The sequence below is a fragment of the Ranitomeya imitator genome, chromosome 2 (genome assembly GCF_032444005.1).
Source record: "Ranitomeya imitator isolate aRanImi1 chromosome 2, aRanImi1.pri, whole genome shotgun sequence".
Taxonomy (NCBI): Eukaryota; Metazoa; Chordata; class Amphibia; order Anura; family Dendrobatidae; genus Ranitomeya; species Ranitomeya imitator.
Window position 1 is genome coordinate 398,980,193 of NC_091283.1, and position 24,446 is coordinate 399,004,638.

The 24,446-nt window shown below is 44.0% G+C and overlaps 1 protein-coding gene across 1 annotated transcript in view; it reads left to right on the forward strand.

Moving 5' to 3' along the window:
- Positions 1 to 372: 372 nt before the first annotated feature.
- Positions 373 to 24,446, forward strand: part of TRIM16 (tripartite motif containing 16) — a 29,778-nt gene continuing 5,704 nt past the window's right edge. The window contains exons 1-6 of the mRNA XM_069750611.1: positions 373 to 573; positions 1,396 to 2,160; positions 8,065 to 8,160; positions 10,155 to 10,388; positions 11,074 to 11,245; positions 17,255 to 17,350. Coding sequence (XP_069606712.1) covers positions 1,660 to 2,160; positions 8,065 to 8,160; positions 10,155 to 10,388; positions 11,074 to 11,245; positions 17,255 to 17,350 — 1,099 coding nt within the window. The 5' untranslated portion in view covers positions 373 to 573; positions 1,396 to 1,659. The remainder of the gene's footprint in view (positions 574 to 1,395; positions 2,161 to 8,064; positions 8,161 to 10,154; positions 10,389 to 11,073; positions 11,246 to 17,254; positions 17,351 to 24,446) is intronic.

Here is a 24,446-nt window from a genome sequence, read left to right on the forward strand (position 1 = left end):
ATGCGTTTTTTTCACGGAAAAAAACGCATCATGTGCACAAAACATGCGGAATTCATTCTAAATGATGGGATGCATAAAAAAATTGTATGCTTTTTTTTGCAGTTTTATAGCGTTTTTTTTGCGAAAAAAACGCGAAAAATCAGCAACGTGTGCACACAGCCTTAAAGAAATGCAGTTGTCTATAGATGTGTATAATAATCGCCCGGGATGTAGAGGAAGTCTCTGCGAATACAGAATATCTCTATAAAGTCGCTGCCTGCAGAGATCTGGGCAATGAGATGTCCTCCGAACAGGATGTCCAGGAAGTTGTGGACAGGAAGCTTGGACCAGAACCAGGACAGGCGGCCGCTGGAACCTGTACAGCAATTGTGTCACATGAATGATGGAGTCACCACTGACCGAGACACCACAAATTCCTCACATTAAAGGACCCTCGGACTCACAGCACCACTAATAGGGTGATCCCATGGCACATTTCTGGCTTATGGCCGGGGCATGACGTAAGCGTCTGATAGATGTGGGTCCTACAGATGGAATCCGCATCTCAAGAACATGGAGTCAAGATGAAGCAAAGTAAGTCACACCATTTGCAAATTTGTAAGGTCTCCTTTTAAAAAGGGTTCTAAAGTACGTTATTACAGTCTGACTTGTGCATGGCCAGAAGGGCTGTTACCCCTCCGGCACCGGTATCAGGTGTAAACACATAATATATGGACACTGATGTATTTAGTGATTTGTATCTGTACAAAAAATGATGTACTCTGAAAGTCTAAGTGGTGCAGCCTTAGGATTTGGTCCTCAGGTGAGCATATGACCAGGATTTACTATAACATGACTGCTTTCTTCTAAAAACAGCGCCATCCATGTTCACAGGTTGTGTCTGGTATTACACTGAGTTAAATTGCTTACAATACTCCTGACAACCTGAGGACAGGGTGGGGTTACTCCTGGACAATATTAATAATGACCAATTTACTGGAGCTCCCAAGTCATTCAGAACAGGAGGAGCAGCGGAGGTGTCCATGACACATGTCCCTTGTTCTGCATTGCCCTAAGGAAGAGCAGTACTATTCTGGCTGTTCCATTAAAGGCCTATGGGGGTTGGTGGAAATTTCCACAGTGAGGAGAAACAGTTACCAAAAGTGATCAAATACTTGGCAAAATTGGGACCACCCAGGGATGTCCCCCCATAAACGATTCAGGAATGATTAAAAAATGGCCCAATAGCTGCCCTTTTTGCAGACGGCAAAGGGTGTGATCACGTGGGGGTATTTTTCAGCTTTCTCGGACCCCTTTAATTTCAGGAATGCGCCACTTTTTATTTGCATGCTTATGTTGTTAGAATGAATTCTGCACTTTACACTTGGCACATTCTCCGGCTTGTTCTTCTTGCAGACCAGCTGATGTCAGCATTGTCCATGTCCTTCTTTTTGCCATTGCTAAAATTCACACACACAAGTTTGTTTGCCAAAAGGAATGCATGACTGCAAAAAAGGAAGCCCAGTCATGTGGGATTATCTGTTGGCACTGCTTTCCGGAACCCAATCGGTTAAATGCTTCGGGCTGGGTTACTCAGTCAGGTGTGGCCTTCTGTAAACCTGATCTTCAGCTGGAGAGAAAGAAGAAAAGTTTGTGACTGGAGCTGGGAGTTACTTGAACATGGCTGAAACAAGGATAAACTCCAAGCCGGTCTCCAAATGCCAAAGCTGCGTGGAAATCTCATCCATGGCCAACCACGAAGAGGGCAAGGTGGCCAAAAGCCACTCCGTAGAGGAGATGAGAACGCTAAATAGCTCCGCAGGTGGAGAATCCAAAATATTAAATGATCCATCCACGGAGAAAATTGAGGCGCTGACTGGGGATGAGGTTTGGTGTGACTTCTGCATGGAGACCAAAGTGAAGGCTTTGAAGACTTGTCTTACGTGCATGGTCAATTACTGCGCTGCCCACCTCAGACCCCACATCGATAACCCCAAGCTGCTCTCCCATCAGCTGGTGCCCCCTGTGAATGAAGCCGCCTTGAGATCCTGTAGTATCCATAATAAACCCCTGGAGTGGTTCTGTAAGGAGCACCTGACGTGTATTTGTGAAGAGTGTGCCACGGGAGACCACAAAGACCATGACCCGATTCCTTGTGCAAAAGCAAGAAAGCAGGTGGAGGTAAGACCTTAAAGTGATGACGGCGGTCCTAAAATGTGCAAAATGGGACTTGTCAAGAATATCTTGTCGTTCACAATCCTCTTTACTTGCCCTTGTAGTGATGTCAGCAGGTGATACCCCCCAAAACACATGGAAGGAACAGGAGCTGTGTGACAATTCAATGTCTAACACAGCAGATATTTTTTTTTTTTTCAAATATATCCTAAGATGCATTTTATAAAAAAAACAAAAACTTGAACATTTTCATGTATGTGGGTAGTTAGATATGTATAAATGTAAAAAATGTGTATAGTCAAAATGCTCTAAAATTTATGGATGTCTGAACAAGCGTGTGCATGATGTGTCAGGATGACCACGCCTGACATGAGGAGTCTTGTTCACAAGGAAAATGACTGTCATTATCTATATCCACAAACCCTGAGATGAAGGCGAAGTTCAAATGTTTGAGGTGCCAAATTCATGAAACGTAATAACTACTGCCCCCTATAAAAAAAAAAAAAGAAAATATATATACTATAATATTGCTCCTATGTACAGGAATATAACTACTATAATACTGCTCCCTATGTACAGGAATATAACTACTATAATACTGCTCCTATGTACAGGAATATAACTACTATAATACTGCTCCCTATGTACAGGAATATAACTACTATAATACTGCTCCTATGTCCAAGAATATAACTACTATAATACTGCCCCCTATGTACAAGAATATAACTACTATAATACTGCCCCTATGAACAAGAATATAACTACTATAATACTGCCCCTATGTACAAGAATATAACTACTATAATACTGTCCCCGATGTACAAGAATATAACTACTATAATACTGCCCCGTATGTACAAGAATAGAACTACTATAACACTTTGCAAAAGCATACACTGCTGGTCGTCTACATAAACATGCTTAAAACAACTAATTTGCCTTGTGCAGGACACTAATACTAACCCAATTGTTGCTTCATATAATTGGATATTGTGTGTTGCCTGGAAAAATTCCATAAAAAAAAAAACAAGAAATACTGTCACCAAGGTTTTTCTATGTAATCTGAGAGAAGAATTATGTAGGGGTAGAGAGCCTAATTCCAGTGATGTATCGTATACTAGGTTGTGTTTTGTTTTTCAATAAAAAAGTGTATTATCAGAAGGAGATTATCACTACAGGACTAGGTGTCTTGTGCCTCTTGGTCCAAACGTCACTGGTGTGGGCGGTTATACAGAGCTCAGTATTCAAAGCTCTGCTACATCTGCAGCAGATACAACTGTGATTTTATTACAACTGTTGCACGCAGGAAACCTGGTGACACATTGCAGGAATCAGGGTCTCTGCCCCTACCTCATGCGCTTCAGATTACATAGCAAAAACCTGCTGACGGATTCCTTTTACATGGAATTTCCACTTTTAAAAATTGGTACCCAAATAATGGAACTGGTATAAAATAACAATATCTGATTTGGTATTTACCCTACTTGGCTCATGTCGTCTATATCTGCGGAGCTGCGTGACCGGCTGCAGCGGTGAGGTAAGCTGTCAATGTGATGTCACCGCTGCACCAAAAACACTAAGGCTATGTGCACATGTTGCGGATTTGCCTGCAGATTTGCAGCAGTTATCCATGCGGTGTACAGTACCATGTAAACCTATGGAAAACCAAATCTGCTGTGCCCACGCTACGGAAAATACTGCACGAAAATGTAGCATTGTATTTTCCACACCATGTCAATTCTTTGTGCGGATTCTGCAGCGTTTTACACCTGCTCCTCAATAGGAATTCGCAGGAGAAATCAGCACAAAAAACACAGGAAATCCACAGGTAGAACGCAGTGTGCTTTACCTGTGGATTTTTCAAAAACGGTGCGGAAAAATCTGCATACGAATCTGCAACGAGGGCACATGGCCTATCACAGAAATAGTACCAGCGAGTCCACGTTGGAGCCCTTAAGGGTGACTTCTATTAGACTCTTGTTATTTTACAACAGTTCTGTAATTTGGTGACCATCTTTTTGGAAAAATGGAAAACCCCTTAAATGCCACTCTTGATATTTAAGCTCCTGGCACAATTCTATCTCCCATTTTATAATCAAAGATATTGCTCACTGACCCTCATATCTTCGTGTATGCTCCCACATCTGTAATCATTGGCGATAAAGTTATAAGATGAAGTAGCTACGCAACGGGCAAGTTACTGTAGGTGTAAATTCTCCTTCAGATGTGAAGGAAACTCAACAATAACTTATTAATGTTGGAGTATCCGGATGGGGAGAAGGTTCGGATGAGAACAGAATACTGATTATTCTCTGTATACAGGGATGTGGCAGTTAGTGAATATGTTGAAACTGTTTGATCAAACCGTAGCAAAACGTGATGACAACATCCTAGATATCACTGAATGAAATATTCCAGTTGTAAATCTTTATTCATTACATAGTGGAATGTGTTGAGAACAATAAAACCTTTATAATGATCAACATAAAAAATCACAACTAATACCCCACAGAGATCTGGAGTTGGAATGATGCTCAAAATCAAAGTGGAAAATTAAGTTACAGGCTGATCCAACTTCAGTGGAAATGCCTTAAGACAAGGAAATGGTACACAGTGGTATGTGTGGCCTCCACGTGCCTGTATGATCTCCCTACAACGCCTGGGCATGCTCCTGATGAGGCGGCGGGTGATCTTCTGCGGGATCTCATTCCAGACCTGGACAAAGGCATCCACCAACTCCTGGACAGTCTGTGGTGCAATGTGACGTTGGTGGATGGTGCGAGACATGATGTCCCAGATGTGTTCAATCGGATTCAGATCTGGGGAACGGGAGGGACAGTCCATAGCTTCAATGCCTTCATCTTGCAGGAACTGATGACACACTCCAGCCACATGAGGACTGGTATTGTCCTGCATAAGGAAGAACCCAGGGCCAACCGCACCAACATGGGGTCTGAGGATCTCATCTCGGTACCTAATGGGAGTCAGACTACCTCTGGCAAGCACATGAAGGGCTGTGCAGCCCTCCAAAGAAATGCCACCCCACACCATTATTGACCCACTGCCAAACCGGTCATGCTGAAGTATGTTGCAGGCAGCAGATCGCTCTCCAGACTCTGTCACGTCTGTCACATGTGCTCAGTGTGAACCAGTTTTCAACAGTGAAGACCACAGGGTACCAGTGGCAAATTTGCCAATCCTGGTGTTCTGTGGCAAATGCCAAGCATCCTGCACGGTGTTGGGCTGTGAGCACAACCCCCATCTGTGGACGTCGGGCACTCAGACCATCCTCATGGAGTCGGCTTCTAACCGTTTGTGCAGACACATGCACATTTGTGGCCTGCTGGAGGTCATTTTGCAGGGCTCTGGCAGTGCTTTTCCTGTTCCTCCTTGCACAAAGGCTTAGATAGCGGTCCTGCTGCTGGGTTGTTGCCCTCCTATGGGCCCCCTCCACATCTCCTGGTATACTGGCCTGTCTCCTGGTAGCGCCTCTGGACACTACAGTAAACTGACAGACACAGCAAACCTTCTTGCCACAGCTCGCATTGATGTGCCATCCTGGATGAGCTGCACTACCTGAGCCACTTGTAGAGTGGTTGTAGAGTCCGTCTCATGCTACCACGAGTGTGAAAGCACAACCATCATTCAAAAGTGATGCAAACATCAGCCAGAAAGCATTGGTACGGAGATGTGGTCTGTGGTCCCCACCTGCAGAACCACTCCTTTGAGTGTCTTGATAATTGCCAATAATTTCCATCTGTTGTCTATTCCATGTGCACAACAGCATGTGACATTGATTGTCAAACAGTGTTGCTTCCTAAGTGGACAGTTTGCATTAACTTGGAGTTATATTCTGTTGTTTAAGCGTTCCCTTTATTTTTTGAGCAGTGTAATCTCCTCTCCCCTACACTCCTCTCTATCTACCTAATCCCCAAATTTGTTTCTTATACTTTATTTCCTGTGATGTTTCACAGGAGTCTCAAACATGACGTCACAGGTGTCAGGGGCTGCATTCGCTCCCCAGTGTCAATCGCCCCTCCTGGAACATGACTTTATCAGGGGGCTGGAGTTACTTACTACAGTTTCATGGCTCACCTACCTTGAAGTCGGGGGTGATGGATGCTGCGGAAGATGTGAGTGCAGCTCCGACTCTCCATTTCTACCACTGCCTCTGTAGCTTATTTGTAAGAAGACCTCATCAGAGGCAGAGGTAGAAACAGTGAGTGACACCACCACTACCCCACAGCTTCTACCACTGCCTTCAAAGAATCATCATCAGGAGGCAGTGATAACAGCTGTGAGTGCAGCGCCGCCTGATGATGACGACAACTTTGTGGTGGAGATAGAAGCAGAGAGCGGGCACTGCACTCGCGTCCACCACTGGTTTCCAGGACCTTTTCAGAGGGGGTGGCGATGCAAGAATCTAGTGAGTAACTGCAGCACTGCCTCCTAGTGATGTCCTGTTCCAGGATGGGCCTTGGACATTGCTGGGAAGTAAGTGCAGTCTTGGCCTCCTGCGATGTCACATTTTGAGACTCATTTCAAATGATACAATCACAGGAAGTAAAATAAAACATGTAGAGATTAGCAGGATAGGCAGAAGTATGCAATGTTGTATAATGAAGCAAGTTATAAAAGAGGTTAAAGTATAGGGATAGATGGTTAGAAAATACATTTTAGGTGCCAGCCCACCCCTTTAACTTGCAGTAATAAGCATAGTGCAGAGCTGTAGGTGATGGCTGGTTACTGGGGCTTTTTTCTCAGGTGCCGGATGCCAAATGGTGCACTGAGAAGCCATTTTGCCTTGATGAGTACAGGGCTAAGGCAGCGAACTGATTCATTGCTCCTGGGAAAAGGTAAGCCCAGCTAACAATCTGTCAGAGGGAAATGTATAAATGGGGCATGAGTCAACCAATCATTAGGAACCGCTCAGCTAATTGGTTTCGGGTGGAGTTTCCCACCATTATTCCAAGCCAATTAGCCACTAATTCATCATCCTGATCTGGGAACAATATGAAATGAGCAGACTACTCTTCGTAGCCACGGCCCAGGTCTCTGGCCATAGATGGGAGCCCACGAATTTCCTTGCCCTTCTGGATAAAAGACCCTGCTTATGATTAGCCGAGCTGGCGAGACATCACCTGTGTGTTGCACAGATGACAGCCCGCCAGATGGGTGAATCAAACACTGCAGTGGGGAACCCACAAGCACAGCAAATGTGTGTCTCCCATTTCCATGGCCAGAGTGCACTAACCTGGATTGAGGACATGAGAAGCAATCCGCTCATCGCATTGAAATGTTTGTCTCAACTTAAGTGGGTAAAATAAAAAAAAATATAAAATACAATGAAAGAATAATTGTATAGTTTACATTTTGTAGCCTAGATTACAGACCACCTCTGCAGTCTCCATACTAGCCATTTTCGTAAGAAAGGAGAGCAGCACCTGCAAGCTCTTTGCTTTTGCAGCTTGTAAGAGCTACTCGGAAGCTGGTCAGATTGCTAGATCTGGTCAGCTTCATTCCCTCTACGCTCCTATGAAGAGACAGAGGCATCTCTGATATCAATATTTGAGAGTGCTACGTTTCGACCGGTGGTGTCCCAAACTCAACCTTCAGCTCATGCTCCTCCATGTAAGCAGGAAGTCAAGAGATACTCTGCACTCCTGAAGAAAGATCACACGAAAACTCCATTGATTCAATCCTACCAATCAGCGAATGGGTTAAGATTGGAGTTAAGTTGTTCTCACCTTGTGTTGTGCCTCTGTTGGGGGGGGTATTGGGCAGAATGAATTTTGTGGTTGAAGCTTTTTAGGTTTCTCTATTTCCTTAGAAGGCTCATTTGAAATGCCTTAGTGGAAACTCTTGCACGCCCCAGTGAATAACCTGTATCCTCTTTCATTCCTCCAGTTGGAAGTTCAGGAGATAGTCACGGAATACGACTGGAAGCTGAAATGTGCAGAACACTCGATCGTCAAATTGGAGGCAAACACAGCATCTATACAGGTAGCCAAACAATTGTCCACGGAGACGACCTCACATGGGCTGACAGTCAAACTTTGAGAGGCCAAAAGTGACCAGAGATGACAATCTGTCGAAACCTTGATTAGAACATGAGGGGTAGTCAAAATCCACATTTGTATGGGTTGTACAGAATTATATACGTTTGTTTTTTTTGTGTTGTTTTTTTGTTTTTTTTAAATTTATTTATTTTTTGCATTTTACCAAGAACTTGTCTGGTATTATGACTTGGCTTCCTTCCTTTCAAGTGTGCTACTGTTTTGGAAGAAAGCATCCATGTTTTGGAAATTTCGAACTTAATAGAATTGTTTATAAGTCACTTCTTATTGTGGACCATAAGGCTACGTTTACACGATGAGTTTTTGACGCTGAGTATTTTTGAAAAAATACAAGTAACCTAGCTTAATGGATTCAGAAATGCTGCAGAAAATCTGCAACATCAAAAACTTACCAAAAATCTCATTGTGAGAACTTAGCCTTATGAGACGTTCTCTGGGGGAAAAAGTCCAGTATTCTAATTGAAGACATCTGCAGACCTTCTCCTAGGAAAAGCAAAGTGGTTCATGGTTTAAATAGCTTAGATGAGAGTAAACATTTTATTTATTTTTTTTAGGTAGAGATTGTTTAGAAATAACAAACTGAGGCACACTTGCCTTTCAGGGCCTCCCAGTATTCAGCGGAGGTCGCTTCAGAGGTCTCACTGGTTCCGAAACTTTTCTTTGTTCTTTTCAGAAGTCTTGGCAGTGTTGGCACCATTGGAACCAGTGACTGGCTGAAGCAATCATCATGTAATTGAAGAAACATTAGCAGTCCCCTGACTGCTTCAGCCAATCACAGGCTGTACCGGTGCTGTGATTCATGATCGGAGGAGACACCACTTCTGGAGCAACCTATACTGGATCCGAGGGACTACTGAAAGGTAAGTATGCCTTTAGTTATTTTCAGACAATCTATGCCTAAAGTGTGTGTGTGTGTGTGTGTATAATATATATATCTCTTACTGTCGGACAACCTTTAAAGGGAATCTGTCAGAAAGATCAACCCTACTAAGCCATCTCTTTGGTCACGTAGGTCATAGAAAGTTGAAATAAAATTATGCCTTGATAGCTGCGATCCAGTGTTTTATTCCAAAGAAATTCACATTTTTCTCAATACGTGAATGAGCTGTTAAGATCTATGGGTTGGACATAGATCTCCCATAGAGTCTGCTTTGAGAGATTAGTTTATATAAAAAGGGGACGGAACTGGTGTGAGCCATGTAATGAGTCTGCTCTCCTGATCTAAATGTCTCATTGGTAATGCCCCTTTACAATCAGTTCTGGAGGCAGATTCTCAGGAAGATCTATTTCTGGCCCATAGATCTTAATAGCTCATTTACATATTAAGAAACATATGGATTTCTTTGGAATAAGACATCGGATCGCAGCTAACAAGGAGTCACTTTATTCAGCTTCCTATCTACATGTCCATATAGATGGCTTTGGAGGAATTATCCTACTGACAGATTCCATTTAAGGCTGAACACTGTCAAGTTTGATGGACAGATCCACCACTTATTTTACAAAAAGTGTACATCAGAAATTAGTCAAACCTGGTGTTTTTGGAGCCAGTGTAGACCTTCTTTTGGAAGTACTTTCTAAAGGCTCTTGCTTGCAAATTTGGTGGCGTATTGTAAAAAAAAAAAAAGAGGAAGGACATGGTCAACCATTTAATTGACATTGCAATGCTAGAACTGAAGCGATGAAAACTCTCTTGGATTCCCAGAAGTCACCAAATCTGGGTTCTGCAAAAACTATTTGAAAACAAACGTCCTAAATGCCAACTGGCTAAAGTTGGTCTGGTTGGTGGTCATGTTCTAATGGCATACCCAAGCTCAAATGGCTTTTTTTGTCATGGGTTCACTATTGGGCAAGGCGATCATTAGTGTCAGATGTTACAGAATTTTGGTAGAACCATTCTCTCTTTTTGCGTATTTGCAGAACTCCGTAGCAGAAGCAAAACGAGCAACAGATCTGCAATTCGAAGAACTTCATGATGCAGTGAAGAAGGCTCATTCCAAAGTCCTGGAATTTCTGGAGCAAAGAGAGCGAGCGGCCATCAACCAGGCTGACGGTATTAAGACCCACCTGGAGCAGAAATGCAATGAACTTCGGAAAATTAAAGCCAAGGTGGAGAGGATTGCAAATCACTCAAGCAACTTCTGTTTCCTTCAGGTATGAAATGCGTGAACATTGAGGCAAGAAGTCCCTGTGGGCTTTCACTCGGCTTCCCAAAAACAGCTAACAACTTTTGAAGTTTGATTTTGTGAAAAATTTTGCACCGTTTGGCTCTTAGTCTCCATGTTTCCCCGGCACATTCAATTTTGATATGGTTTGTGGTTAAAAATCAGCTGAAAGGAGCTAAAATAAACAAAACAGAAACTCTCCATTTGGACTAACTCTCTTATCTTTCAGAACAAGATAACTGATAAATTCTCAGTTTTCCCACTTTGCAGCCAGAAATAAAAAGAGCGACCCCGAGGCTGTAAAAGATGAGCTGTTCAAATTTTTTTTTAAGGAAACCCAATTGAAAAAAATGATCTTTAGCTAAAAATACATGCATTTGAGAAAAAAAATTGTCCCCAAAAAGTGGACAACTTCTTTAAATGTTTATGTAATTCCAGAAATACACAAAGCAAAAAGAGGGAAAAAAAGTAGGTTGTTATAGGTCAGGGCCACTTTTAAATGATATTTTGACTTCTCCTATAGCTATAGGGTGGACATACAGCTTTGATGATAGACATTTGCGTGTTTGATGCTAGACATTTGGTCATTGCATTAATTACCCATATATATATATTTCAATTATAAAATGAACAATTTTTTTTTTTTTAAATGTCTTGCTTTGTGGTTTCCACAGGAATATTGTGAGTTTAAGAAGGCGACTGGAGATGACACCCTCCCCAGCGTTTATATCGGCCTCATAGACAAGCTGTCGGGGATCAGAAAGGTGGTGAATGATTCCACACAAAAAGTTATTAATGACCTGCAGACATCATACACTGATAACCTTCAGGAGTTTGCTAAGGAAGGTAAGGGAACAGAATTCCCCTTTAAAAGTACATTTTAATCAATAGATGTTGGAATAATAATTTCTACAATTTGACCTGTTAAAAATAAATGCTCCTGTGCTGAGATCTTATAAATGTGTAATGGCTGTGCCAGCCCACGCAGAGCTGCTCCAGTTCATGGCCTGCACATACCACAGCTTCTACTCAGGGTGAAGCATATGTCACTTATGATAAGCGAGTATGCAAGCATCACAGCAGAGGCTCACAACTGCTGCTTTCTGAGAACACCATTCCCTGCCTGTTTTATCACAGGAGTAAGTGTTTCTACCATGTCACCATCACTCTGAGCTCATCACAAATCAAGTCAGTGGCTGCCTCACCTACATCACTGACTTGATTTATGAAGAGCGCACAGGATTGGTGACACTGTAGAAACAATCACTCCTGTGATAAAACATGCAGAACTTTGTTTAAAATCCTCAGAACACTCTGCGCTACAACATTTTAGCTTTTTAAAGATGACTTGAGGCAAGTGGCCAGTTTTTCCTCTTATTTTATCGCCCCCAATCCTCTTATTTTATTTTTTAATCCAACAGACAGCTCCAGAGATATTCGCATTTTGGTTTGATAGAAATTTTTATGGTCTTTATCGTGGGGGTGACATGGCATTGCTGACACGATCCTCAGGGGTATATATAGATTGTGCTGCATAATTATCTTGTGAGCGATGCCTGCTTAGGAAAGGCTATTTAAAAATCAGCACTAAAGAAAAAGGCCCATACCCCTGGAACCATATGTCGGATTTAAAAACAAAACAAAAAAACAGACTTTATCCCGGCTGCTTCCTTTTTAAATTCCATTAGCATAAAGCTAATTGTAGTATGTAGAAAACATGTACAGCGGTATAAATGTACCTAGAGCTTTGTCCTGAGCTTAGAACACAAGCTGCTGGCAAAAAGTTCAGGGAAGTAAATATTTAAATTGTGATTTGATAAATTAATTTTACGACCTTGAAAGAAAACAAAGGACAAGTGAATCAGAAGAACAGTGAGAACCAGCAACCACACCTAAAAGGAGTGAATACTTTAATAGCCATACATATGTATAAAAATTGTTCAACTCTTTATGCAAATATTATTTGCAAAACAGTTTGTCAAAAAGAAATTCGACTTAATGTGCACATCAAAAACGGCAGCCACCTGGTGGCTGCCATAGGTATTTTATCTTTATTTTGTCGGAAACTAAAAAACCAAGACTAATCCACAAAAATGAATGATGACGACTTGTGAGAATGATGTACAGTTATGCTCAAGTTTACATACCTCTGCAGAATTTTTGCTTTCTTGGCCTTTTTTCAGAGAATATGAATATCACAAATATTTCTCAACTCATGGTTAGTGGTTAGGTGAAGCCATTTATTGTCAAACTACTGTGTTTTCTCTTTTTAAGTCATAACGACAACCCAACACATCCAAATGACCCTGATCAAAAGTTCACATACCCTGGTGATTTTGACCTGAAAACATGCACAGAAGTTGACACAAATGGGTGTGAATGGCTACTAAAGGTAACATCCTCACCTGTGACCTGTTTGCTTGTAAGCAGTGTGCGTGCATAAAAGCTGAGTGAGTTTCTGGGATCCAGACAGACTCTTGCATCTTTCATCCAGCCACTGACGTTTCTGGATTGTGAGTCATGGGGGAAAAAAAGAATTGTCAACAAATCTACTGGAAAAGGTAGTTGAACTGTATAAAACAGGAAAGCAATACAAAAAGATATCCAAGGAATTAATAATGCCAGTCAGCAGCGTTCAAACTGTGAGTAACAAATGGAAAATCAGGGGCTCTGTAAAAACAAAACCATGGTCAGGTAGACCAACAAAAATGCCATCCACAACTGCCAGGAAAATTGTGCGGGATGCAAACAAAAACCCACAAATGACATCAGCTGAAATACAGGACTCTCTGAAAACTAGTGGTGTGGCTGTTTCAAAATGCATAATAAGGAGGCACTGGGCTGCATGGTTGAGTCGTCAGAAGAAAGCCATTACTGCACAAATGCCACAAAGTATCTTGCCTACAATATGCCAACCAGTACCTAGGCAAGCCTCAAAACTTCTGGAACAAGGTAGTTTGGAGTGGTGAGACCAATATTGAACTTTTTGGCCACAACCATAAACAATACATTTGGAGAGAGGTCAACAAGGCATATGATGAAAGGAACACCATTCCTGCCGTAAAACACGGAGGTGGATCGTTGATGTTTTGGGGATGTGTGAGCTTCAAAGGCACAGGAAAGCTGGTCAAAGTTGAAGGAAAGATGAATGCAGCATGTAAATGCAAATACTGGAGGCAAACTTGCAATCACCAGCCCTCAAGCTGCGCATGGGACGTTCTTGGACGTTCCAACATGACAACGATCCAAAACACAAGGCCCAGTTGACCTGTCATTGGCTACAGCAGAACAAAGTGAAGGTTCGTGAGTGGCCATCTCGGTCTCCTGACCTCAATATCATTGAGCCACTCTGGGGAGCTCTCAGGTATGCAGTTCATGCTTGACAGCCCAGAAATTTACAGGAACTGGAGGTAAAGTGCCTAATCTTCTTGGCAAAAAGCCATCTTAGAAAATAAAGAACCTCATCCACAACTACCACAAAAGACTTCAAGCTGTCATTGATGTTGGGAGGGGCAATAGACGGTATTAATAAATGGGGTATGTGAACTTTTGATCAGGGTCATTAGGATGTTTTGGGTTGTCATTATGATTTAACCCCTTAACCCCCAAGGGTGGTTTGCACGTTAATGACCGGGCCAATTTTTACAATTCTGACCACTGTCCCTTTATGAGGTTATAACTCTGGAACGCTTCAACGGATCCCACCGATTCTGACAATGTTTTCTCGTAACATATTGTACTTCATGTTAGTGGTACAATTTCTTTGATATTACCTGCGTTTATTTGTGAAAACTGAAATTTAGCGAAAATTTCTCAATTTTCCAACTTTGAATTTTTATGCCCTTAAATCACAGAGATATGTCGCACAAAATACATAAGTAACATTTCCCACATGTCTACTTTGCATCAGCACAATTTTGGAACCAAATTTTTTTTTTTTGTTAGGGAGCTATAAGAGTTAAAAGTTGACCAGCAATTTCTCATTTTTACAACACATTATTGTTTTTTTAGGGACCACATCACATATGAAGTCACTTTGATGGGTCTATATGATAGAAAATACCCAAGTGTGACACCATTCTAAAAACTGCACATCTCAAGGTGCTCAAAACCACATTCAAGAAGTTTATTTACCCTTTAGGTGTTTCACAGGAATTTTTGGAAATAAAAAAAAAAATGAACATTTAAAACTTTTTTTTCACAAAAATTTAATTCTGCTTCAATTTGTTTATTTTTCCAAGGGAAACCAGGAGAAATTGGACCCCAAAAGTTGTTGTAAAATTTGTTCTGAGTACGCTGATACCCCATATGTGGGGGTAAACCACAGTTTGGGCGCATGGCAGAGCTCGGAAGGGAAGGAGCGCCGTTTGACTTTTCAATGCAAAATTGACTGGAATTGAGATGGGACGCCATGTCTGGTTTGGAGAACCCCTGATGTGCCTAAACATTGAAACCCCCCACAAGTGACACCATTTTGGAAAGTAGACCCCCTAAGGAACTTATCTAGATGTATGGTGAGCACTTTGACACACCAAGTGCTTCACAGAAGTTTATAATGTAGAGCGTAAAATTAAAAAATCATATTTTTTTTCACAAAATTTCTTTTCGCCCCCTATTTCTTATTTTCCCAAGGGTAACAGGAGAAATTAGACCCCAAAAGTTGTTGTGCAATTTGTCCTGAGTACGCCGATACCCCATATGTTTGGGTAAACCCCTGTTTGGGCGCACGGGAGAGCTCGGAAGGGAAGGAGCACTGTTTTACTTTTTCAACGCAGAATTAGCTGGAATTGAGATCGGACGCCATGTCGCGTTTGGAGAGCCCCTGATGTGCCTAAACATTGGAAACTCCCAAATTCTAACTGAAACCCTAACCCAAACACACCCCTAACCATAACCCCAATCACACCCCTAACCCTAATCCCAACCCTAATCCAAACCGTAAATGTAATCCAAACCCTAAGTTTAGCCCCAACCCTAACCCTAAGCCGTAACCCTAACTTTAGCCCCAACCTTAACCCTGGGAAAATGGAAATAAATACATTTTTTTTAAATTTTATTATTTTTCCCTAACTAAGGGGGTGATGAAGGGGGGTTTGATTTACTTTTATAGCAGGTTTTTTAGCGGATTTTTATGATTGGCAGCCGTCACAGACTAAAAGACTCTTTTTATTGGAAAAAATAGTTTTTGCGTCTCACATTTTGAGAGCTATAATTTTCCATATTTTGGTCCACAGAGTCATCTGAGATCTTGTTTTTTGCGGGACGAGTTGACGTTTTTATTGGTACCATTTTCGGGCATGTGACCTTTTTTGGTCGCTATTTATTCCGATTTTTGTGAGGTAGAATGAACAAAAACCAGCTATTCATGAATTTCTTTTGGGGGGGCGCTTATACGTTTCCACGTTTGGTAATATTGATTAAACAGTTTTATTCTTCAGGTCAGAATGATTACAGCGATGCCTCATTTATATCATTTTTTTTTAAATGTTTTGGCGCTTTTATACGATAAACTATTTTATATAAAAAATAATAATTTTTGCATCGCTTTTTTTCTGAGGACTAACTTTTTTATTTTTTTGCTGATGATGCTGTATGGCGGCTCGTTTTTTGCGGTACCATGTTTATTTATATCCGTCTTTTTGATCGCATGTTATTCCACTTTTTGTTTGGAGGTATGAAAAATAATGCTGCGTTTTTTTTTGCCTGTTTTTTTTTTTTTTTTTTTTTTTACGGTGTTCACTGAAGGGGTTAACTAGTGGGACTTTTTTTTTTTTTTTTTTTTTATAGCTCGGGTCGTTACGGACACGCTGATACTAAATATGTGTACTTCTTATTGTTTTTATTTAAACAAATGTATTTATTGGAAAAATATGTTTTTTTTTCTTTATTTAGGAATTTATTATTTATTTCTTTTACACATGTAAATAATTTTTTTTTTTACATTGCCCCAGGGTGAACATCACATTATATTGACAGATCGTTGATCTGACGCTTTGCAGTGCACTGTGTCAGATCCAGCGATCTGACAGGCACTGCAGGGACGCTTGCCGGCGCCTGCTCTGAGCAGGCGATTGCAAGCCACCTCCCTGCAGGACCCGGAAGGCCCCCGGCAGCTATTTTGGATCTGGGCCTGCAGGGAGGAGGAGGTAGGAGACACTAGGAGCAACGCGATCACATCGGGTTGCTCCGAGGGTCTCAGGGAAGCATGCAGGGAGCCCCCTCCCTGTGCGATGCTTCCCTGTGCCGCCGGAACGCTGCGATCATGTTTGATCGCAGTGTGTTGGGGTTAATGTGCCAGGAGCAGTCCGTGACCGCTCCTGGCACATAGTGCCGGATGTCAGCTGCTGTAATCAGCGGACACCCGGTGGTGATCGGCCGTGCTCCACCCCCCCGTGAGCGCGGCCAATCGCCTATGACGTACTATCCCGTCACTGGGAATTAAGTCCCAGGTCAACTCGACGGGATAGTACGTCATATGGGATAATGGGGAGAAAACACAGTAGTTTGACAATAAATTACCTCACCCAACCACTAACCATGAGTGGAGAAATAGTTTTGGTGTCATCATTCATATTCTCGGAAAAAAGGCCAAGAAAGAAAAAAATCTGCCGGGGTGTGTTACCTTTTGAGCACAACTGTATATATTTTTGCAAGTTATTAAATAAAAATCTACTTTTTCCACCAAGTCAGAATTGGAATTGTGCCAATAAACTGGAGAATAGGAAAGATTAAATTCCCATGTCGTGGTTTGCCACCTCGGGCCCAGGACTTGTCGTATCACTTTTATCTGCAGTGTTGATTTAAGGTCAATGATTTATTTTTATTTTTTTTCCCATCACTTATTTTTTTTTGCAGAAGACGTCAGGATAAAGACCATGGTATCTGCAATTGTTTCCAAAAACCACAAGATAACGGCTCCAGACCCCTCAGTGAGAGATGACTTTCTGAAGTGTAAGTGCTCGAATGTGCTGTCTACTCCTGGCAATCAATAACAGTTTAGAATCCTAATCTGAAAAGTTAGACTCTTGCAAATTTTATGAGAAAGTACTATCCCTGAGATACTGAAGCCACACCCGTGTCTTATGTGGAAATGGAAGCTGAAGAAATTGTGGGAGGTGAATCGACAAGTCAGTAATCTGTGGTCTCCGGATGGGAGACCTGAGAACCACCTCCTACTTCACCGTGTCTGGTGCAACATCATATGTGCTTCACACCTCAATGATGTCACGCCAGGCTGGCTAATTATAATCAAGAGCCTTTCAGGTACCAGGTGGTTCTCGAGACTCTCATCCAGTGATCATTGATACTACCGACGGACCCGGTGCTCTGTCGATAAGCACCAACTCTAATTTCCATTGCACCTTTCTGATCGCCCTATGTCCGTCGACACTTCAGAATAGAGGGGACACAGCACTGCTCAAAAATAAGGGAACAATTGTATCACAGTATAACCCTTAATTAAAGCTTGGGGAGAGATTGTGAATAGATATCACTGGCTTTGGTGGAAATGACAGTCACTACTATAGGAACACTGGAGATAATCAGCAAGACAACCTCAAAATGAGGATAAAAAAAGCAGAACTGGTTTTGCAGGTTGTGGCAACAGACACTTCTCCTCTCCTGATCCTTTTTTTCCCCTGGTATCTTTACTTCCTCGTGCTACCATTAGTAATATCTGCAGCCCAATGAGGCTTTTATTTGTCTCGGTTGATGACTATCACTGGCTTGGAAACTGGCTTGGCCACTATCGCTTACTTATCAACTCAGTGGGAGACTAGCCCTCTTGATTAGAGTTGAGCGACTTTTAGTTTTTTAGGGTCGAGTCGGGTTTCGCGAAACCCGACTCTCTCAACAGTCGAGTCGAGTGGAATCGGCCGATTATCGCGAAAAGTCGGGGATTGACCGAAACACGAAACCCAATGCAAGTCAATGGGGGAGCATAGTCGACAGTGAGTGGAGGCCAGGAAAACATGTACAGTGCCCATTTTAATGGCAAAAACATCCATTCTTGTTACTGAAGCTTGTCAATCTTAATTTACCTTATAATAATAGTAAGGCATTGGAAATTGGGGGTCATTTGGCTAAAGTTGTGGGGGGTAGGGCTGGTTCAAGTATTTAGTGGGCCCAGGAAATCTGGACCACGTCACGGCAGTGGAGCAGGGAGAGGTAAGTATTTCAACTTTGCAAGTGCTGTGATCCCGAGCAAGCAGGGGGGCCCACTCGTTAGCATTGGCACTGGCAAAGGGCCCCTCAAAGTACGGCGGTGTGTTTGCACGGCGGGGGCGCCTCCCACCGGCAACGACACTTTTTGTACTATGAGGGGCCCTGTGCCAGTGACGTCGCCAATGAGTATTACTCCCCCCACCTGATGAAGGAACCTGCAATTTCATCTACACCTTCCTCTTTGTCCCCGTGTAAGGTGGTATGGTATGCGGGAAAAGGAACCTGACTTTCAGCAGGGTCACAATCTTGCTGTGTAGCGTGCACGGGGAATGTTGCGTTATGGGTCAATGTACCAGTGTACATGTAGCAGACTCCTCTATCACTGGCTGGGCAATGGGCAGGATGAGGAGGAAACACAGATATAGGCCCAAAGAATAAAGTGGGCTAAATGCAGTTCAAAATTGGTAACACAGGACTAACCAGGGGGCATTGCAGTGGAGGACAACTGTAATGAGAGGCTGACACAGAGAGTAGGCCCAAATCAGTAAGTAGTCTAAATGCAGTTCAAAATTGGCAACAGTAGTAAACAGGCGGCACAGCTTTGTTCAGTGGAGGAGAACAGCAAGGAGCGGCAGACACCGATAGTAGGCCCCAACCCAACTAGTAGGCCAAATGCAGTCTAACATTAACAACTACTTAACGAGAGCCTGAAAATGGAATTTCAGGACAGGAAACCAGGAGAACAGCAAGGAGCGGCAGACACTGTTAGTAGGCCCCAACCCAACTAGTAGGCCAAATGCAGTTGTTCCATTTAACAACTATTTAACAAGAGCCTGAAGATAGAAGCTCAGGAAAGGCAACCTGGAGAACACCTTGGAGCGGAAGACACCGTCTCTACAACCCAGACCCAACTTGTAGGCCTAATGCAGTGTTGTTTCAACAACTACTGAACGAGAGCTAGAAGATCGAAGCTATGGAGAGGCAACCTGGAGAACACCTTGGAGCGGCAGACAGTCTCTACACCCCAGACCCAACTTGTAGGCCTAACGCAGTGTTGTTTCAACAACTACTGAACGAGAGCTAGAAGATCGAAGCTATGGAGAGGCAACCTGGAGAACACCTTGGAGCGGCAGACACAGTTAGTAGGCCCTACCGAAGTAGTAGCCCCAATGCAGTTTTCAAATTCCTATAGGCTGAAAACCAGACTATTGACGCTCAGCTTTTTTCAGAGGAGGACAGCTGTATTGAGTGGCGCAGACACACAGGTAGTAGGCCTTAAACAAAAAATTTGGCTCAATGCAGTTTAAAAAAGGTTACAGGGGTACACAGGCAGCATTGCTCTGGTCAGTGGAGGACAATTTCAATTATGGACCGCAGACAGACTTAGTACGCCTACAATTAAAAAAAAGGATGCTCTATGCAATTTAAAATAGGTTCCAGGGGTACACGGACAGCATTGGTCTGGTCAGTGGAGGACTATTGGAAGGAGGGACCGCAGACAGGCTTAGTAGGCATAACATAACAAAAGTAGGCTGTAGACACTTGGAATTATCTTGCAGGGGTACACAGGCAGCATTGGTGTTGTCAGCGGAGGCCGATTGTAATGAGTGTCTGACAGTTAGTACTCCCAAAAAATAAATAGATGTTAATGTCTGGCAATACAACAAAACCAAAAAACAAAAGGGTGGCATAGTTAGGTACAGGGGTGGGCTCCTCTGCTGTGTTTATGACCTAGTAATTTGGCGCAAAGTATTTACTGGTGTAAATATAGGACACTGCCCCAGACTATTTTAAGTAGCATCATACATGTCAACACATAGGTATTGTCAGTGCCAGGCATTGAAGGATGTCAGCGCATAGACTAAACATTGGTGGAGCTGTGAGAGATAATTTTGCAAATCGTAGAGCACTGTTTGAGCTGGGGGGGGGGGGGGACTGTCTTGTGGCCGGCGGTACAGGCCCAGGGCCCCTCATGTTACAACGGTGTGTCTGACGTTGGTTGTGCGCCACCACCGCCAGACACACTTTATTGTACTATGAGGGACCCAGTGGCAGTGCCGTCGACCAAAAGCGTGCACACCCACCTCTTAAGACAAACGGCACTCTCACAGGTGCTTGCGCCAAGTGGCGAGACCACGGCCCCGTGGGGGGAGTTTGGCCATTTAGGGTGGTGTAAACATGCCGTATGCTGGACAAACAGCTGCTGCAAATTACGAGATTGGAAAACTCAGTCAGAGCAGTCCAGAAGCAAGACCTTTGCATTGGAAAGCTAGGTGTCAGCCGGGAAAGGTGGGGCAAAATAATTCGAAATCCAGTAGTGGTTCATTTTAATGAAGGTTAGATCATCAACATTTTGGGTAGCCAGACGAGTCCTTTTTTCGGTTAATATTGAACCAGCAGCACTGAATACTCTTTCTGATAGCACACTAGCTGCTGGGCAAGCAAGCTCCTGCAATGCATATTCTGCCAATTCTGGCCATGTGTCTAATTTGGATGCCCAGTAATCAAATGGGAATGACGGTTGAGGGAGAACATCGATAAGGGATGAAAAATAATTAGTAACCATACTGGACAAATGTTGTCTCCTGTCACTTTGAATTGATGCTGCAGTACCTGTCCTGTCTGCAGACATAGCAAAATCACTCCACAACCTGGTCAGAAAACCCCTCTGTCCAACGCCACTTCTGATTTGTGCACCTCTAAAGGTACCTTCACACTAAACGATATCGCTAGCGATCCGTGACGTTGCAGCGTCCTGGCTAGCGATATCGTTCAGTTTGACACGCAGCAGCGATCAGAATCCTGCTGTGATGTCGTTGGTCGGGGCTAGAAGGCCAGAACTTTATTTCGTCGCTGGATCTCCCGCTGACATCGCTGAATCGGCGTGTGTGACGCCGATTCAGCGATGTCTTCGCTGGTAACCAGGGTAAACATCGGGTTACTAAGCGCAGGGCCGCGCTTAGTAACCCGATGTTTACCCTGGTTACCATCCTAAAAGTAAAAAAAAAAAACGCTTCATACTTACCTTCCGCTGTCTGTCCTCCGGCGCTCTGCTTTCCTGCACTCACTGTGAGCACAGCGGCTGGAAAGCAGAGCGGTGACGTCACCGCTCTGCTTTCCGGCCGCTGTGCTCACAGCCAGTACAGAAAAGCACAGCGCCGGGGAAAGACTGCGGAAGGTAAGTATGAAGCGTTTGTTTTTTTTACTTTTAGGATGGTAACCAGGGTAAACATCGGGTTACTAAGCGCGGCCCTGCGCTTAGTAACCCGATGTTTACCCTGGTTACCGGCATCGTTGGTCGCTGGAGAGCAGTCTGTGTGACAGCTCTCCAGCGACCAAACAGCGACGCTGCAGCGATCCGGATCGTTGTCTGGATCGCTGCAGCGTCGTTTAGTGTGAAGGTACCTTTACACCTCTGGTCTGCTGCCCCCTGCAGCTTGTGTGAGAACGATTACCGGCGCTGTGTGCTGGGAATGCCTGAATCATGAGTTGATTGTTTGGTTGCTAATATTTGTTCCAAGTTCTCATGTGGCATAATATTTTGCAATTTGCCTTTATAGCGAGGATCAAGGAGGCAGGCCAACCAGTAATCGTCATCGTTCATCATTTTAGTAATGCGTGTGTCCCTTTTGAGGATACGTAAGGCATAATCTGCCATGTGGGCCAAAGTTCCAGTTGTCAAATCTGCGGTTGTGCTGGGTTGAGGGGCAGTTTCAGGCAAATCTACGTCACTTGTGTCCCTCAAAAAACCAGAACCCGGCCTTGCCACGCCACCAATTTCCAGTGGCCCCGGAGAAGCTTCCTCATTAAAAAAAATACTCATCCCCATCATCCTCCTCGTCCTCCTCCTGTTTGCCCGCTACCTCGTCCTGTACACTGCCCTGACCAGACAATGGCTGACTGTCATCAAGGCTTTCCTCTTCCTCTGCTGCAGACGCCTGATCCTTTATGTGCGTCAAACTTTGCATCAGCAGACGCATTAGGGGGATGCTCATGCTTATTATGGCGTTGTCTGCACTTACCAGCCGTGTGCATTCCTCAAAACACTGAAGGACTTGACATATGTCTTGTATCTTCGACCACTGCACACCTGACAACTCCATGTCTGCCATCCTACTGCCTGCCCGTGTATGTGTATCCTCCCACAAATACATAACAGCCCGCCTCTGTTCGCACAGTCTCTGAAGCATGTGCAGTGTGGAGTTCCACCTTGTTGCAACGTCGATGATTAGGCGATGCTGGGGAAGGTTCAAAGATCGTTGATAGGTCTGCATAAGGCTGGAGTGTATGGGCGAACGGCGGATATGCGAGCAAAGTCCGCGCACTTTGAGGAGCAGGTCGGATAACCCCGGATAACTTTTCAGGAAGCACTGCACCACCAGGTTTAAGGTGTGAGCCAGGCAAGGAATGTGTTTCAGTTGGGAAAGGGAGATGGCAGCCATGAAATTCCTTCCGTTATCACTCACTACCTTGCCTGCCTCAAGATCTACAGTGCCCAGCCACGACTGCGTTTCTTTCTGCAAGAACTCGGACAGAAATTCCGCGGTGTGTCTGTTGTCACCCAAACACTTCATAGCCAATACAGCCTGCTGACGCTTGCCAGTAGCTGCCCCATAATGGGACACCTGGTGTGCAACAGTGGCAGCTGCGGATGGAGTGGTTGTGCCACTGCGGTCTGTGGACGAGCTCTCGCTTCTGCAGGAGGACGAGAAGGAGGGGGGGCGAACGGCTACAGCCAACTGTTTCCTAGACCATGGGCTAGGCAGAACTGTCCCAATATTGCTGTCCCCTGTGGACCCTGCATCCACCACATTCACCCAGTGTGCCGTGATGGACACGTAACGTCCCTGGCCATGCCTACTGGTCCATGCATCTGTTGTCAGGTGCACCTTTGTACTCACAGATAGCCTGAGTGCATGGACGATGCGCTCTTTAACATGCTGGTGTAGGGCTGGGATGGCTTTTCTGGAAAAAAGTGTCGACTGGGTAGCTCGTAGCGTGGTTCAGCGTAGTCCATCAGGGCTTTGAAAGCTTCGCTTTCAACTAACCGGTAGGGCATCATCTCTAACGAGATTAGTCTAGCTATGTGGGCGTTAAAACCCTGTGTACGCGGATGCGAGGATGAGTACTTCCTTTTTCTAACCAGAGTCTCATGTAGGGTGAGCTGGACTGGAGAGCTGGAGATTGTGGAACTAGCGGGGGTGCCGATGGACATGGCAGACTGAGAGACGGTTGGAGACGGTATTCTTGCCGGTGCCCTAGATGCAGTGTTTCCTACTACAACACTGGTGATTCCCTGACCCTACCTGCTTTGGCCTGGCAACGAAACCTGCACAGATACTGCAGGTGGTGCGGAAAATGGTGGCCTTACAGTGACGGAAGGGATGTAGTGTTGCTGACTAGCTTCATTGGCCGAGGGTGCTACAACCTTAAGGGACGTTTGGTAGTTAGTCCAGGCTTGCAAATGCATGGTGGTTAAATGTCTATGCATGCAACTTGTATTGAGACTTTTCAGATTCTGACCTCTGCTTAAGGTAGTTGAACATTTTTGACAGATGACTTTGCGCTGATCAATTGGATGTTGTTTAAAAAAATGCCAGACTGCTCTCTTTCTAGCATCGGATACCTTTTCAGGCATTGCAGACTGAGCTTCTTTAACCGGATGGCCACGCTGTCCTCCAACTGGTTTTGGCTTTGCCACGCGTTTTGGGCCAGATACAGGCCCGGCAGATGGAACCTGTTGTGATGTTGATGCCTGCTGCAGCCCCTCCTCCTCCGCTTCTGAACTACTGCCGCCTGCACCCTGTTCCCCCAATGGCTGCCAATCGGGGTCAACAACTGGGTCATCTATGACCTCCTCTTCTATCTCATGTGCAACTTCGTC